Raw genomic sequence first — 15,233 nt, 5'->3', positions numbered from 1 at the left:
TCCCCAGAGGTGCCCAAGGCCATGGATGGGCCCCTGGGCAGCCTGAGCTGGTGGGTAGCAACCAGCCCACAGCAGGGGCTGGAACTGGATGGACTTTAAAGCCCCTTCCAAGCTAAGGCATTCTACAATTCTATGAAGAACAAAGTACCTTTTCTTTAGCTTTCTAATGTCTGGACCTTGGCAAACAATTTGCATTTTTATGTTACTGTTGTGTTCTAGGCTTTTATTCCTCCCAACTATTTTTTTTTTTTTAAACAAACCACAAATCTCATTCTATTTGTTGGCTTTCTCAGAACTCCAGCTCCCTGGTGTGACGTGGAAATGCATGCTTCATGGCAGCACTAGAAACAGACTTGTCCTTTGCATCGGGAAAAGAAAAAAAAAAAAAAGAAAGAAAAGAAAAGCAACCAGAAGCTGGGTCTATCCACTCACTGGAGAGAAGCATTTTAGCTAACTCTGCTCCTTTGAACTTACCTTCAACAGGCTGTATTCAAAGAGGACTCCCCAGGGTCCTCCTCAGTGGTGTCAGCTCCAAGTGGGGTTAGTTGTTGGGTGCCCTGGTACATCCCTCCTCCCCATCACCACCTCCCTGCCCAGCCCTTGCTAGCAAGGACCCAACACCAATTTGAGGCCCGTTGGCTCTCACAATGGCCTGGATGTTACCTCCCCCATCTAGGGATGTCACTTCCCAACCAAGGAATGTTGCTGATGGGTTGGGTTTCTGTAAAGCATTCCCTTCCCTACATTTCTTGTTTAATGGCCCTCATTACCATCCCTGTACCCATTGCGGAGACCAGGAGGCTGTGACTGGCAGTGCCAGTGCACCAAAACCAGGAGGTGAGGAAGAAGAGAGCCACCAGATACACTCCTTCATAGTTGTTTTATAAGAAAGCATCTGCCAACTCCTCCCTCCTAACAGCAGTATTTTCCAGGAGCTAAATGACCAACGTGCCACTTGCTTTAAAGCTGGAAGGTACACCCAGTTATGTGAGCAGTCCCATCACTGCATTCCCATCATCAGTTATTGCAGCATCAACAACAGCTACCCCCAGGGCACAGGATGGAGGCTCATTCTTCAGACTCTAAAAGCACAACCTCTTCATCCCTTCAGCTCCCGTCTTCTGGACAAAAAATCCCACAGACAGCAGTGCCATACCCTCCCCTCCACCAACACACACATTGGATCAGAGTCCTGGAGCATCTCAGATGTCTGAGAGCCAGAGATAGCACCAGCCCTGGGGAAGACTTCGGTCTCTGAGTCAGAGGATGAGTGTGAGGAAGGAGCAGTTTGGAAAAACCCACCGCATCCACAGGGAAAAGTGTAGCACGCGTTTTTAAAAAAACACAGTGGGAAAGGGGAGAAGTGAAGGTGAAGCAGACAAGGGAGAAGAACACCAACAGCAGCACAGGCTAGGAGGGCTTGTCTGGCGTATGAGAGTTTCAATGTGAGAAGAGGTGAGCTTTGATGCAAATTTGGCTTCCAGCCTACCTTGTCCAGCTCCCTGCACTAATCAACGGCAGTGACCACCTTCGGCTCTAAGATCTGGGACCAACCTCGTAACAGCATTTGCAAACAAGCAGCAGCTGTGTCTGCAGATGGGTTCAAGTCTGTGTCTCCCAGCATGATTCACTTTGCCTCCTTCCCATGGTCCACGTCCCATTTTTCTAAGGTCATAACAGCCTCCTGGCAATATTATCCTCCCCAGACCCCAGCACAGCCCCAGTACACTCCTGCACTCTACAAAAGAAGAACCTGGATGGCATCACAGGATTTTCAAGCTCTTTCTGTTGATTAAATACATATGATTCCTGCAAAAGCCAACATAACAACAGGATTTCACAGTATGGGGGCACGGGGGACTGGGGCAGTCCATCCATTTCATGCTTTCCAAGTGAGCAATGAATACTAAGCCCATTTCTCTGACACGAAGAAAATTGCAGTGAGATGAAATGGTTCTGTATGAAAAGGAACGACTGAAAGATGGTGATGCAATGATTTTATTCTCTGCTTCCAGTTGGTGCTGTTTTATTCCTTGCTGTAAGATAACATTCACTTCTGGGGCTGTGGCCTATTTCATCTCAGTTCAAATGAACCATTTAAAAGCCTTTTTTCCCTCATTTTGCTGAAAAACTCAAAAACAATATAAAGTCAGGAAAACAAGTTTTCAGCCAGTGGACCAGAAAATAATCATCATAATCAAAACCAGATATATCTGTTTTCACATAGCCCCAGCCCCAAGCAATGCAGAAAAGAGACGTGTGCCCTGGGCTGTCGGGTCACCCTTCATCCCTTGCAGATGGGATGCTGAGGAGCTCTCAATCCACATCCCCCAACCTTCAGCCACCTCCTGTCCACCCAGTCTGACCCATGCTGTCTTTTCCCACCCAAGCCAGATCTACGTGCCTGTAATCAAAATGCCAGATGGTGCATGCCAGTCTGCAGCCCCAAAACGAGTTCGTTACGACCTCCAGGCTCTTCCCTGGGTTTGGCACACAATATATCATTATCTCCTGCTAAATGCAGATGTTTCCTTTTTAGGTCAACGAGGGCTGGAGCAAAAAAACAGACTATAAGCTTTGAAATGGGGTTCTGAGTTGTGGGTCACTGCAAACTCAGCACTTCTTCCATCTGGGAGCTTTCTTATAGAATTGCATGCAACAGATTTTAACGATAAAAAAAAAAAAATTGCTCTCAGAATCATTAAGAGTTGGAGGGGGGACATTTAAAGGTCATCTGGTCCAACTCTCGTGCAATGAATAGAGACACCCACAGCTCCATCAGCTGCTCAGAGCCCTGTCCAGATTGAACTTGGGTGTCTCCAGGGACAGGCACCCACCACATCTCTGGGCAGCCTGTGCCAGTGCATCATCAGCCTCACTGTGGAAAACTTATTCCTTATATCCAATATAAATCTCCCCTCCTTTAGTTTGAAACCATTTCCCCCTGTCCCGTCAGAACAGACCATGAACTGTAGCTCCCCTTTAGAAGCTGAAAGTCCACTATCAGCTCTTGCACTTGGGATTTGTTGAATCTCCTGAGGTTCACCTACACTCACTGCTGGAGCCTGGCTGGGACTCTCTGGGTGGAATCCCATCCCTCTGGTGTGTCAAAATGCACCACAAGGCTTGGGTCAACTGCAAACTTCCTGAGGGTACACTGAATCCCACTGTTGATGTCCCTGATGAAGATATTAAAGAGCACTGGTCCCAGTTCTGACTCCTGGGGGACATCACTCATCACTGATCTCCATCCAGACACTGACCCCTTCTTTCTGTGCATGACCTCGTTCCTTGTCCATCAAACAGTCCACCCATCAAATACATATTTTTCCAATTTGGTGAGAATATTATGGGAGATCATGTAAAAAGCTCAAGTGGATGACATCAGTGGCTCTTCCCTTGTCCAGTGATGCAGCTACGCCATCACAGAAGGCCACTACATTGGTCAGGCAGGACTCATCCCTGGTTGAAGCCATGTTGGTTATTCCACGTCACCTCTCTCTGTTCCATGTGCCCTAGCATAGCTTCAGAGAGGATCTGTTCCATGACCACCTCTGGCACAGAGGTGAGGCTGACAGGACAGTAGCTCCATCCAACCCTAGCAGCACCCTTGTGCACCATTGGTAAGAGCAGAGACCAAAGATGCTCAATTTTGGCCATGTAAAGCTTAAAGCTCTCCCTGTCCCTTCCAGCTCCAAGTGTTGAGGGAGCTTAATTTCAATTAGCCATTCCAGCAGTAAAACACCCCTCTGAAGTGGCAAGCTGTCAGGAAAACCAGCCCTCTGGGGCTTACCATTGTGGTAATGTGAAACCAGGTTAACTGGCAATATGATGCTTATAGACCAGTGATTCATAATGCTGCAGAGTTTGAGGGAAATGTAGAGCCATTCATGATTAAGAAATGGCTCTTATTTTCTGCTAAATATATAAAATAATCACTCATCCCTTGAGCAGCAGATGCAAATTATACATAGTATTAGCCTCATATGCCAACCACTATAATTCTGGTGCAGAATGAAGCCACTTCCCAAGGCTCCAGAAGTCCTTTAATCTGTCTTTTGACGTCAAATGACAAATTTCTTGCTGGGGATCATTAATGGGATGACTAATGAAAGCTGATAAGCGAATTTACAAATGAAATTAAGATATTAATACTAAAGGCCACGCAAGAAGAAAGAGAAATGTGGATTTAGCAACAACAAGAAGAAATGTGGTAATCTGCATGGAATTTACAGCTCCCTTCCTGCCAGGCACATTGGAGATGTGGTATTTGCTGCCTGGGGAATGTAGAAAGTACCAGACTTGATGGACACCTCTCCTGGAGCATTGGCATCCCAGTACCTTCAGACACTGCCTGAGGTTTATAAAGTCTGGGCTCCTTCCCTCAAATTGGACAACAAATGTCACTCTAGATTGAAAACATGCTGATAGTCTCGTAAAGATCATTAAACCCACACAAAAACAAAATAACTTTGTGGCTTTTGCTGCCAATTACTTCTTTTCTTAGCACCTCAAACTAGATCTTCACCTTACTCATCCCACTATAAATCCCAAGCAACTCTTTAAAAAAAAAACAACACAGGGCTCGTTTTGGATTTGTGCACGCATGGGCAAGTTTAGATATTGAAAGCTTAGTGTCCAGTCCCATGTCCTAGCAGCTTCACCATGAACCTGAAACTCATTTTCAGTTTCTCCTTACAAAGATTTGGGGCTCACAGCTGAGCCTGTGTAAGCCTTAGCTCCCACCAGTTGACAAGAAATGGTCTGAATGGACCAGACAAACACTCTCTGATGCACCAAGGAGCACATAGGAATGAGATCCTATCCCACGCTGCAGGCTGCACAAGAAAGAAGACTTTCTTTGCTATCACAAAAAAAAGAAAAAAGAAAAAAAAAAGAAAAAAAGAAAAGGAAAAGTTTTTTTTTTTGTTTTTTAAATTCTGTATATGCCCAGTTTCCAAGCAAATGTATCATGGAAGTTAGCTGACTGGGCAAGTGCTCACAAGATGTGCCTCTGATATCCACTCCTTCCAAAATCACCAACATCCTTTTGGATATCTCACTGTTTGAATTCTCAGCGTGTCTGAAGGAAGAGCCAGAGCCAACCAGAAGGCAGGTAAGGAAGTCCAGAGACACAGCTGAGGAGGGCACATTTGTTGGGAAGGCAGTTTCCCAATGCCACTCTCCCTTGGAGGATCTCAACACAAGGTGGGTGCCCAGGGCACTGTGTTTTTGGATGCCTTTTAGAAACTTTCCAGACCTGGAGAAGACAAAAGCAGGTTTTTGGAGCAGCTCCATCTGAACCCCAGCATATGGTAGCTGGACACCAGGGTGACTACCAGCATTGGGTGGGCTGTCCAGCACCAACAATGCTCCTTAAGGTCCCTTCAAATGAATGCCATGTACCAAAAGGTACCTATTGCCCAGCTTTCTCATGGTTAGGGAAATGCCTGCTCCTTGCATGATTCATTTATGGAGGTGGAAGAGATGAACAATAACAGCTCCAGAGCACCACCTGAGCCCTCAGAGGAAAAACAGCACTGGCTGAAAGCACCATCATAACTGATAGTCCCCAAAAATACCACCCCCAAGGCAAGACATTCCTAGGAGCAATCAAATTCAAAGGAGGCTTTTGCTAGACTGCAGGGCTTCTGCTCAGTGGACTTTCTGGACTCCTCAAATCAGTTTCTTCAAAGTAGGGAAGAAAATCTCTGGCTTCAGATAGGTAGAAGAAAGAGAAATGTTTGTAAAAAAAAAAAATCTGAAAATCAAAACAGATGGCCAAGCTCGTCAAATCAGTGGTGCATATGCATGAAAATATCAGCAACCCCTTCCAGAGGTCTACTGATGATGACAGGGCAGATGTTCCTTGTCAGGGAAGATGCTCTCATCTCATGGAAATGATATATTTCATCTTTTTCGGGTAGATTTCTGTACAGGGGTACCCAGACTTCTCCACATACCCACACCTTGGAGTGCCACTTCCAGGAAGGAGGTGGTTAACCTCATCTCCTGCTTTTCTTTCAGAAGGAGGATTTCTTCCTGCAGGCATCAGCATTTTGTGCATCCTGCAGCCCCAACCCACCATGGTGGCCCTCATTTTGGGAGCCATTATGCCAGGGCATGAGAAGTTGTGTTTCTTCAGTTGTTTGTGGAGAATGCTAGGTCCTTCTCAGAGACTCAGATATCCTCATACAAACGTCTCCCTATAGGCACATCATCACTTTGAAAGGACTGAGCCCGCAGCCCCAATGTGCCCCTCAGTGCCTCTCCCCTTAACTGCAACTTCACTGCACCTTTGCTCCTAACCCTGCTTAGCTTATTCACCTCAAGCAAAGCAATAATTCTCACTCATGAGCATGCAGCTTCCCTGCAGGAACACTTAAAGGAAAGGAAAGAAAACAGCTGTGATTAAGGACACTTACCAAGAGGGTTGCATAGTATGGATAGCCCAGCAGTGCAACCCAGCTACTGCTGGGGCTGTGTAATGCAAAGGACCAGCAGGCAGGAAAATGGGTGAGAAAAGGTTCTGGAGGCTGCAAAACTGAGGAGAAGGAGGAGCAGAAAGGGTTAAGCAAAGGGGGTTCGGGGCAGAAATGAGTCTGATTTCACTGAATCTCAGCTGCTCTGGGGCTCAGCAGACCGGAGTGCTCCAGCACCCAGTGGTCAGTCCCTGTCACAAGTAGTGTTGGTTGCGTGGGCTGAAACATGAGAAGGGGCTTTGTGACTTCAGAGAATGAGTCTAGCAGTTCCCAAAAGACCTGAGTTTCTCCGTAAGAAGGTTTGGGAATAAGACAAGACCAAGCAACAATTAAATTGGGGTCTCCCATTAGGTCCTGTGTGGGCAGTAAGGGGAACTGCGACCCCGACCAGCCAAACTGCACAGCAACCCAATCTAAACCCAGAAAAGGAGAAAAATTAACACTTTCTTCAATGGGTGTAAGCACAGCTCTTGCTGCTCAGAGCTGGCACTGGCAGGTCCCTGCCATGAGCCCCATGCAGCTGCTGTGCTTCAAAGCCACTTCAAAGCACTGCTCCTTCCTTAAATGACTGCATTGCCTTAAACTCCTCGGTGTTGCAGGGACTTTAAGCCCAGAAGTGACGTTCTGAAGCTTTTTAGAGACCACTGTTTAATGGGAAAGTGATGCTTTGTGTTGAATCTGCGAGCTGCGAGTTCTGCAAATGCACCCAAATAGCACGTTACCCAGAGTGACAATGTTTAGTAATACGATTCCCCCAGCTGCAAAGTCATCTCTCCCATGAGAGATAACAGATATTGAAGATTAATGAGATACAGGGTTAAGATCTTCTGAAGGTCCCCACGCCCCTTTATTGCCAGTATCTTTACTTGCTGCTTTCCAAAACCAGCACACCTCCAAAAACAAGGATCTTCCAGGGATGACATCAGGCAGCCCTAATGCAGAACTTGGTGTTAAACCACCACATACATGCCAATGACCCGCAGGGCAGGAGGGGATGCCTGTGCCCTCTACTCCCAGCACTGCACCCCTAAAAGACCCATTCCCTCCTGTAAGAGCTGTTCTTCGGATGAAGGTGGGCCACGGGGAGAGGCTGCTCCCCCCTCTGCTGCGGGGTCTGGTGCAACAGAATGAGATGAGATGGTCAGGGATGTCACACAGGCTCCCAGTGGCATGCAGGGTTTGTGGGGTGTGAGGCTGCAGCAACACGGAATCACAGAACACAGAGGGAATCCAAGCTGGAAGAAACCCACAAAGATCACCGAGTCCAACCCCTGGCTTCACATAGCACCACCCAAACCCTGTGTCTGAGAGTGATGTCCCAATGCTCCATGAGTTCTGGCTCAGCTTGGGGCTGTGCTCACTGCTCCGGGGAGCCCGTGCCATGCCCACTGCCCTCTGGTGAAGAACCTTTTCCTAATGCCCAGCCTGACCCTCCCCTGGCATAGCCCCATGCCATTCCCTCAGGCCCTGTCGCTGCCACCAAAGGGCAGAGATCAATGCTCCCTGTGAGAGGCTGTAGGGTCAGGAGGGGCTGAAGGGCTATAGGGAACTGTAGAACCATGAGGAGCTGTAAGGTTATATGAAGGGTTGCAGGGTTATGAGGAGCTGTAGGGCCATGAGAGGCTGTAAGGCCTTGAGGGGCTACAGACCATGAGAGGTTGTAGGGCCATGAGGGGCTGTAGGGCCATGAGGGGCTATAGACCATAAGGGGCTGTAGGGCCATAATGGGCTGTAGGGCCACAATGGGCTGTAGGGCTATGAGGGGCTGTAGGGCCATAATGGGCTGTAGGGCCATGAAGGGCTGTAGGGCCATGAAGGGCTGTAGGGCCATAATGGGCTGTAGGGCCACAAGGGGCTGTAGGCTGCAGGTCTCCCCTCAGTCTCCTCTCCTCTGGGACAAACAAACCTGGGACTTCTGCCACTCCTCACACACCCTACCCTGCCCCAGCAACCCCTAGGAGGGATTTTGGGAGCCCCCCATCCCACAGGCCCTGCCCAGCCATCTTGTTTTTTTTGCACTTGGACATGAAACTCATTGCTTTTTTAATAACACACCTGCACAGGGCCTGATCCACGCACGGTCTGGTCCAACGCTCATTAGGCTTTGCTTATTATTCCCCCAACCAACAGGAAAAAACGACTGCCATTCATTTCTCTCATCCCTAACCATGATGGAAATGGTGACCACAACCCAAACCTCTTGTGAGACCCCTGCACAGAAACAGATGGGGCTGGCTCCCGTTCCACAACACGGCGCTGGAATTCCTGCAGATGTGTTTAAGACCTTTATATAACCCTTATATAAACCCATCTCAGAGCCAGTTTTGCCCATGTTTGAGATTATCCTTCTTCCTGTTGGAGAAAGAGGTCATTCAGAGCAACCACGGGCTGGAAACGACCCACGTGCATCCGTGCCCACAGCATGGGATTTCTCCCAGGCTTTCTCCACCCGTGGATGCTAAAATGAAGGAAGATGATTTCCTTTGTACAGGTGCCTTCGTGAGTGTCAAAGGAATTAAGCCATTAACGTGCGGATGCGTTTGATGGATTATGAGCCATGAAAGCCTGCTGGTTACTGACTAATAATGCTGGGAGGTGGAGTTGGAAAAGGGGAAGGGGGGAGATGTTTCTTCTCGTAGCAATGTGTTTCTAACAAGACAGGTCAAAAATACGATGTGGATGATAAATTGCTCAGTGCGAGCTACCATTAACCCAGCAGCTTTCTGTATTATTAGATCAGCGAGGTATCCTCAGAGCACGTGGACCAAATGGTTTTGCTCTGGATCATTCATGAGGAAAGGACCTCAGGGTGAACCCACTGCTCCCGTAGGGTTCTGTGGGGAGCTGGGTTTGGTGTCAGGGTTTCAGGGTGGGGTGAAAGGAAAGGGGGTTCATTTAAATTAAAAAAAAAAAAAAAAAAAGCCTCATCTCACGTGGGATGGAGGGGTTGAGTAATCATCGAAATAATAATAATAATAAAAAAAAATAATAATAAATGAAAAAAGTCACATCAGAAAATGATCAGCCCCCAACAGGCATGCATTTCTCCCTTCATGCAAGCGAGAAGCACAGCCTCCCTCCTCCTCAGGGTGTGTAAGGGATACATGTGTCACACACGGAGCCCAGCGCTGGCCCAGGGCGAAGATGGAGCGAGAACAAAGGGCCACAGCATACACTACATCCAGGGGAGCAGGGGAGCCCGCCGTTGCTCATACAGGGGGGACAGGATGGCCAAACAGGCATTGAGATACACGGAAAAAGAAAGTATGGAGAAGGAAATCATAAACGGAACGAAAACGAGAAACTGAGGGTAAAGCTAGGAGGGAGGTGGAAAGGCACGGCCTTGCGAAATGATGCATCTCCTGGAGGGATGCTGGGGAAGGCAGGGCGGGCGCCTGGGAACACTTTTGTTTGGCTTTCTAGGGAGGGTGGAGAGGGGTTTTCCTTGCCATTACAGCAGTGGGAAGCACGGAGAGGCTGAGATCTGCCTTCTCCTCGCTACAAAACCCATCCCTGTGGCTGCCTTTGGGAACGCTACCCCCAGCCCCTCTCCTGCTGTCGGGAGCCGTGGCATCCACATCTCACCCTAAAGCCAAAACCTGAGGGGTTTACAGGACCTGGGGAAACGAGGCCTGGTGCAGTGACCACTACTTTGCAGCCAAACTGCCCGCTAACCGCAATTATTTCTCGGTGCATCCCTCTGTGCTGCCACATCTTAAAGCTGCTAGGAACTTCCCCAAGCCCACGTTTTGACCATGGGGAAGATGGGGGCTCCTGGTAGGAAAACGCAGCCGTGGCATGAGGACCTGGGGGGGGTTTGTGGGGGTATTTTATAGGGTGCCAATCACTGGGACCAAGCACCGCAGCTCCTGCCTGGCAGCAGATGGTGGGCAGGGCACTCAATGTACGTACGTGCCCGACTGCAGGGCTAAAAGAGGAGGTTATGGGGTGTTGTTTCTTTCTTTCTTTTTTTTTAAATTAATTTCCAGGTCCTTTTACCTCTCGTTAATCAAAAAAAATGACTCCCCCCATCCATCCGCGAGTCATCCCTCTCCTGTTGGTAGCACTCAGGTGAGGAATGTGTAATTCGACTAAAAATAAGCAGCATCCCCTTCGTTAAATCTCTCTGATTAATAACTGATTGCTGGGATTTATGCACTCTTTTTTGCCGTTTGGTTTGACAAGAGGATTCTGCATCAGCACGCTACGGATATGGCATGGGAGCATGTACACACAGGCTAATGCCAGGACATGGGACGGGCGGGGGGGGGGGGAAATATATATAAATATATATTTATGTTAAATATACGTTAAAAGCCCCCCTGTCTGCGCTAGGGGAAGATCCACTCACTCCAACCTCACGATGGGGTGAAAGCAAGGAAAAAATCTAAACAGCAGGATACGACAATAAATGGGAAAACAGCAATAGAAAAAGCACACTAGGTTAATATAGGAAAACTAGTTTCTTTATTGAGAGATCGTATATTAGTATTAGTGGAATCGTGTGTAACAATGTCATCATGCACACAATACAAAAAGGCAAGGCCCACCATGCTATGGAAGGGCAACAGAACAAAAGCAGCGTACACTGAGCAGATGTATAGGCTACAGCACATTACATTTCAGCAGGGTATGTCTCTACAGAGAGATTTACATCAGAAACTAGGTAATGTAAAAAAATACAGACCATGCTTTAGTTTTAGTACAAGAAAAAAGGTGGAGATACACAACCAAAGGATATTCGGTACAGAAAAAATTACCCACAAAATAAGAACAGGAAGTAATTCAGCACAGCAGAAAATAATGTTTATCCCTGTTTAATGGAAAGCCATTGTGCCGCTCGGGGGTGGGGGGGCTGGGGGGGTGGGGGGGGGCGTGGGGCCGGGCTCGCACCGCCGCCGGGGGCTCATTGATTCTTTTTTCCTCTTTTTTTTTTTTTTTTTTTTGGAAATTTGTCAATTGCGATGAATCGAAGTATCCCCGTCCGACCAGGTTTTTTTAATTATTATAATTTTTCTTTTTTTTTTTTTTCCCCCCAGTATATTTTTAGGGTCTTAACCCCCCCCCTCCCCCTTCCACACACACTTTTTCTCCCACCTCTCCTTTTCCCCCCCCGCCCCAGCTGCAGCAGAAGGCGCCCACTCGGCAGGGATTTACAGAGCGATGCCCTCAGCTACACGGATGGCACAGAACACGGCTGGAACCAGCTACACTACGCGGGGGGAGGGACTGGGGGAGAGAGAAAGGGGAGGGAAAGGGTGAGAAAACAACAAAGCAACGATAAAAATAAAAATAAAAAAGGATGGGGAGGGGGGAGGAAGGGTGGGAATGGAGCTACCGAAGCGCAGGCGGGAGCGATACAAGCGGGTATCCCGGAGGTGGAGAGGTGGAAATGAGTGCGGGGGGTGGGGGGGGAGAGAATGAGAGGGGAAAGGGGGGGAGGGAAAAAAAGAAAAAAAAAGAAGAAGAAAAAAAAAACCCATCTCGGGATCTGCTGTAGGACGGAGCACTGAGCGGGGCTCGGAGGTGCGGCCCCACCGCTCCCCATCCTTTTCATTTCTCAACTCCCCCAACCCCGCCGCTCCCCTCCCCAACCCAACCCAGTAACACCGAGCGGTGCGGTCCCGGGACGCGAACCCGCGGCCACCGGCGCACGACGCGGTACCTCTGTTGCGCACGGAGCCGAAGACGGGCAGCACCAGGTAACCGACGTGCACCAGGACCATGCTGCGGCCTTCGTGGCGCGCGCGGGCGGCGCGGCCCGGCCCGCCTCGCTCCCCGTCGGGTCTCTCCGACGCGGCGCCAGCGGCGGTCCGGGCTGCTCCGCTCACACAAAGGCGACCGCCGCCAATGGCAGAACGCCGCGCGCCCGCGGGACACGCCCCCTTCTCATTGGCCGCGTCCGCGACGGGACACGCCCACCTGGCGGAGAGCTCGGCCAATGGGAAGCGGAGGGAGGGAGGGGAGCGCGCGCGCGGGAACGCGGATAGCGGTGGGGAGTGGGGGGGGTGGGAGGGGGGGAGGTTGTGTGCGTGCGGCGCGCGCGGGCGCACGTGGCGCGTTGGTGCTCGCGTGTTGTGTGTGTCCGTGCACGCATGACGCACGCGTGTGGTTGGTGGCTGTGAAGGGCACGTACGACGCATCGTGCGGATGCATGCGTGCCCGTGTTCACGCACGCGTGTGCAACTGGGGATGCAACCTTTGGATGCGATGCTTGGGTTGTTAGGGGTAGTGTGGTTAGCTCGTGGTTGGGCTCGATGATCTTTAAGGTCTTTTCCAACCTGAGCGATGGTATGACAGCGTGCCAACGCACGCATGCACGCATGCACACACAGTCGCATGCACGCACTCATGCATGTGTGCCCCCGTGCATCGGTCATGCATGCGTGCCCACCACGCGTACACCTGCCACGTACAAAGGCACACGGGCAGATGGTGAAATACACACACATCCCTCCTGCACCGACGTGCACGTCGACATGTCACACGCACAAATGCACACACAAGCATGAATACATGCCCTCCTGCATCAGCACACGGGCACTGGTGCATGCACGCCCACTGCACGTGTACGCACTGTGTACACAGTCACGTGCGCACACACACGCACACCCCCCCAGGCTGTGCTGGCAGCCCGGCTGTCACCCCCCCCAGCAGCACACACTGCGGCAGGACAACGGCCCGTTGTGTGCATTGATGCCCCAGTTCTGGCATCTCCAGCTTAAAACGGCGCCACGAGGTGCAAACTGTCGGTGCACGGTGACCTCGGTGGGCACAGGCGTGGGGATGTGCGGGGGGACAAAACCCTCAAAATAAATAAATCAATCAATGAAAACCCCAAATCATTGCAAGGATTTGGCTTTGTTGTCAAATCCAGGTTTTGTTCAGCGACCGAAGAGAAAACCTGTTGTTTTTTGTTTGTATTTCCCCCCCCCCTCCCCCCGCCCCCCCAGGAGAACAGGGACCCTAGGGGGTGACAATGGGTGCGTTTGTTACGAGGTGCAGTTGGCCATAGGGTTGCAGCTGTTGCTGTGAGCACTTGGGTCACAGCAGAGCAGAGCATGTGCTGCTTCTCGCCCGTGGGGCTGCTGTCCCTGTGCCGCCCAGGGACTCCACTAATCCCTGCTTAGCTTTATCCGTGTGCTGCATCTGGAGGGCTTCAGCCTCACAACGGAGGCGTGCGGCGGATTTGTCTGTCTGGATTAGTGCATTTGTGGGGTTTTCAGCACCGGGCATCCCTTACTATTTAACCCTCTCCCTGCTAGCACTAGCTGGAAGAAAGGGTAGGGTGTGTGTGATCTTTCTTTTTTTCTTTTTCTTTTTTTGGGCTGTGATGTGCACAAAAGAAAATACTCTTTTTGCTAAATTTTGCACTCCCACCAGGGTCTCCCCTAACCTCCGTGGTTCCTATGGCCTGGGACAGCAGCTGAGCTGCAGCTGCCAGGGGTGTCAGTGCCTCAGCACCACACACATCCCCCCAGCAATCCGATCCCCCATGTCACACAGATGCTGCTTGCTTTTTGGCATTGAAAATAACTCACAGCCATCCCCAAGACAGCTTTTGGGGTCCACGGTGATCCCAGCACCACCCGTTTGCAATGTCCACATCCTTTGGCTTGCCTTCATGGGAGGATTGCATGGTGTTGTTTCACCTCCTCTGCAAAACCAAGGTGAAATCCTTTGGGATAACAGAGTGGGATCCATCTGTCAATTGAAAAAGCTGATGCACCGCCCTCATTCCCACCTGGGTTGCCTTGCAGATCTGCACCAAGATGGCCAGATGATGGCCTAGCAAAGAATGCATAAAATTGCACTTACACCAAATTTTTGTCCTGTGAGGGTACAACACGATGGGCTTGCTCTGTCTGTAGCCAGGAGCTGCAAGCAGGCATGAACACTAACATACAGACAAGGCCAGGTGCTGTGTCCTACCCAGCAATGTCATTTTTTTTCTGACATGGGGCAGTTGTTGCACAGTGGGAGCTCTGCCCATGTGTCCCAGCAGAGACTTGGGATGGGGATACTGGGACCGCTTTGGTTTTCCTCTGTTCTGAAGGTTGCAGCCGAGGATGCGTCCGCAGCTCGTTCCTATGGTGCCATCTAGTGCCCAGATTTCCCCAGCGAAAATGTCGGTTTGCATTAAATTGCATCAAAAACCACTGTGAAGCACTACAACAACATTTTTTTTTCCTTGTCTTTTTTCCGTGGTGGGACGGTTGGGTCCTTGGTAAGCATGCTTGCTACAATGTGCAAAACCCATGAAAGATTACTGCCCCTATTCTTCCTCTCAATGAAGGCATGGATCAAGGAAGACAGCAGCCCTACAGGATGAGGTTTTAGCAACCTGATACCACTGGAACATCCCCTGGGTGCTTCCATGATATGGGGAAGGTCCTTGGATGCTCCTGAGAAGTGTGGAGGAATCAATCTTCGTTTGCAGTGGGGGAGAGGAACTTTTCAGTGTTTTCCATTTGCTGAGTCTTGTCCCAGACACTCTGCCTTTTGAAGTCATCCCTCTTTTCGTTAGGATTCGTTGTGTTTTGTAAGCTGCTCTGTGTGTCTTTAACTCCCACTCTTCACCTTCCCATTCTTTTTTTCCGTATGGCTGCAACCCAACCTAATGTCTTCACATCTGTAGGCTGTGGTGGGCTTAGAACCCAACTCATGGGAGGACTGAACTCATGGGATAACCCATAGGAGGACCCATGCCACAAACCAAAGAAAACCCATAGGAGAACTCATGGAGAACCT

The 15,233-nt window shown here is 49.9% G+C and overlaps 1 protein-coding gene across 1 annotated transcript in view; it reads right to left on the bottom strand.

The window, feature by feature from the left end:
• ARK2C (arkadia (RNF111) C-terminal like ring finger ubiquitin ligase 2C) overlaps positions 1 to 12,323 on the bottom strand; it is a 40,433-nt gene extending 28,110 nt beyond the window's left edge. Inside the window, exon 1 of the mRNA XM_031597076.2 lies at positions 12,148 to 12,323. Coding sequence (XP_031452936.1) covers positions 12,148 to 12,208 — 61 coding nt within the window. The 5' untranslated portion in view covers positions 12,209 to 12,323. The remainder of the gene's footprint in view (positions 1 to 12,147) is intronic.
• Positions 12,324 to 15,233: the final 2,910 nt, after the last annotated feature.

Source organism: Phasianus colchicus, chromosome Z (genome assembly GCF_987193195.1).
Source record: "Phasianus colchicus chromosome Z, bPhaCol1.hap1.1, whole genome shotgun sequence".
In the NCBI taxonomy this organism is placed as follows: domain Eukaryota; kingdom Metazoa; phylum Chordata; class Aves; order Galliformes; family Phasianidae; genus Phasianus; species Phasianus colchicus.
Note: the sequence above shows the minus strand (reverse complement) of the source record. Positions and strands in the feature narration are given on the sequence as shown.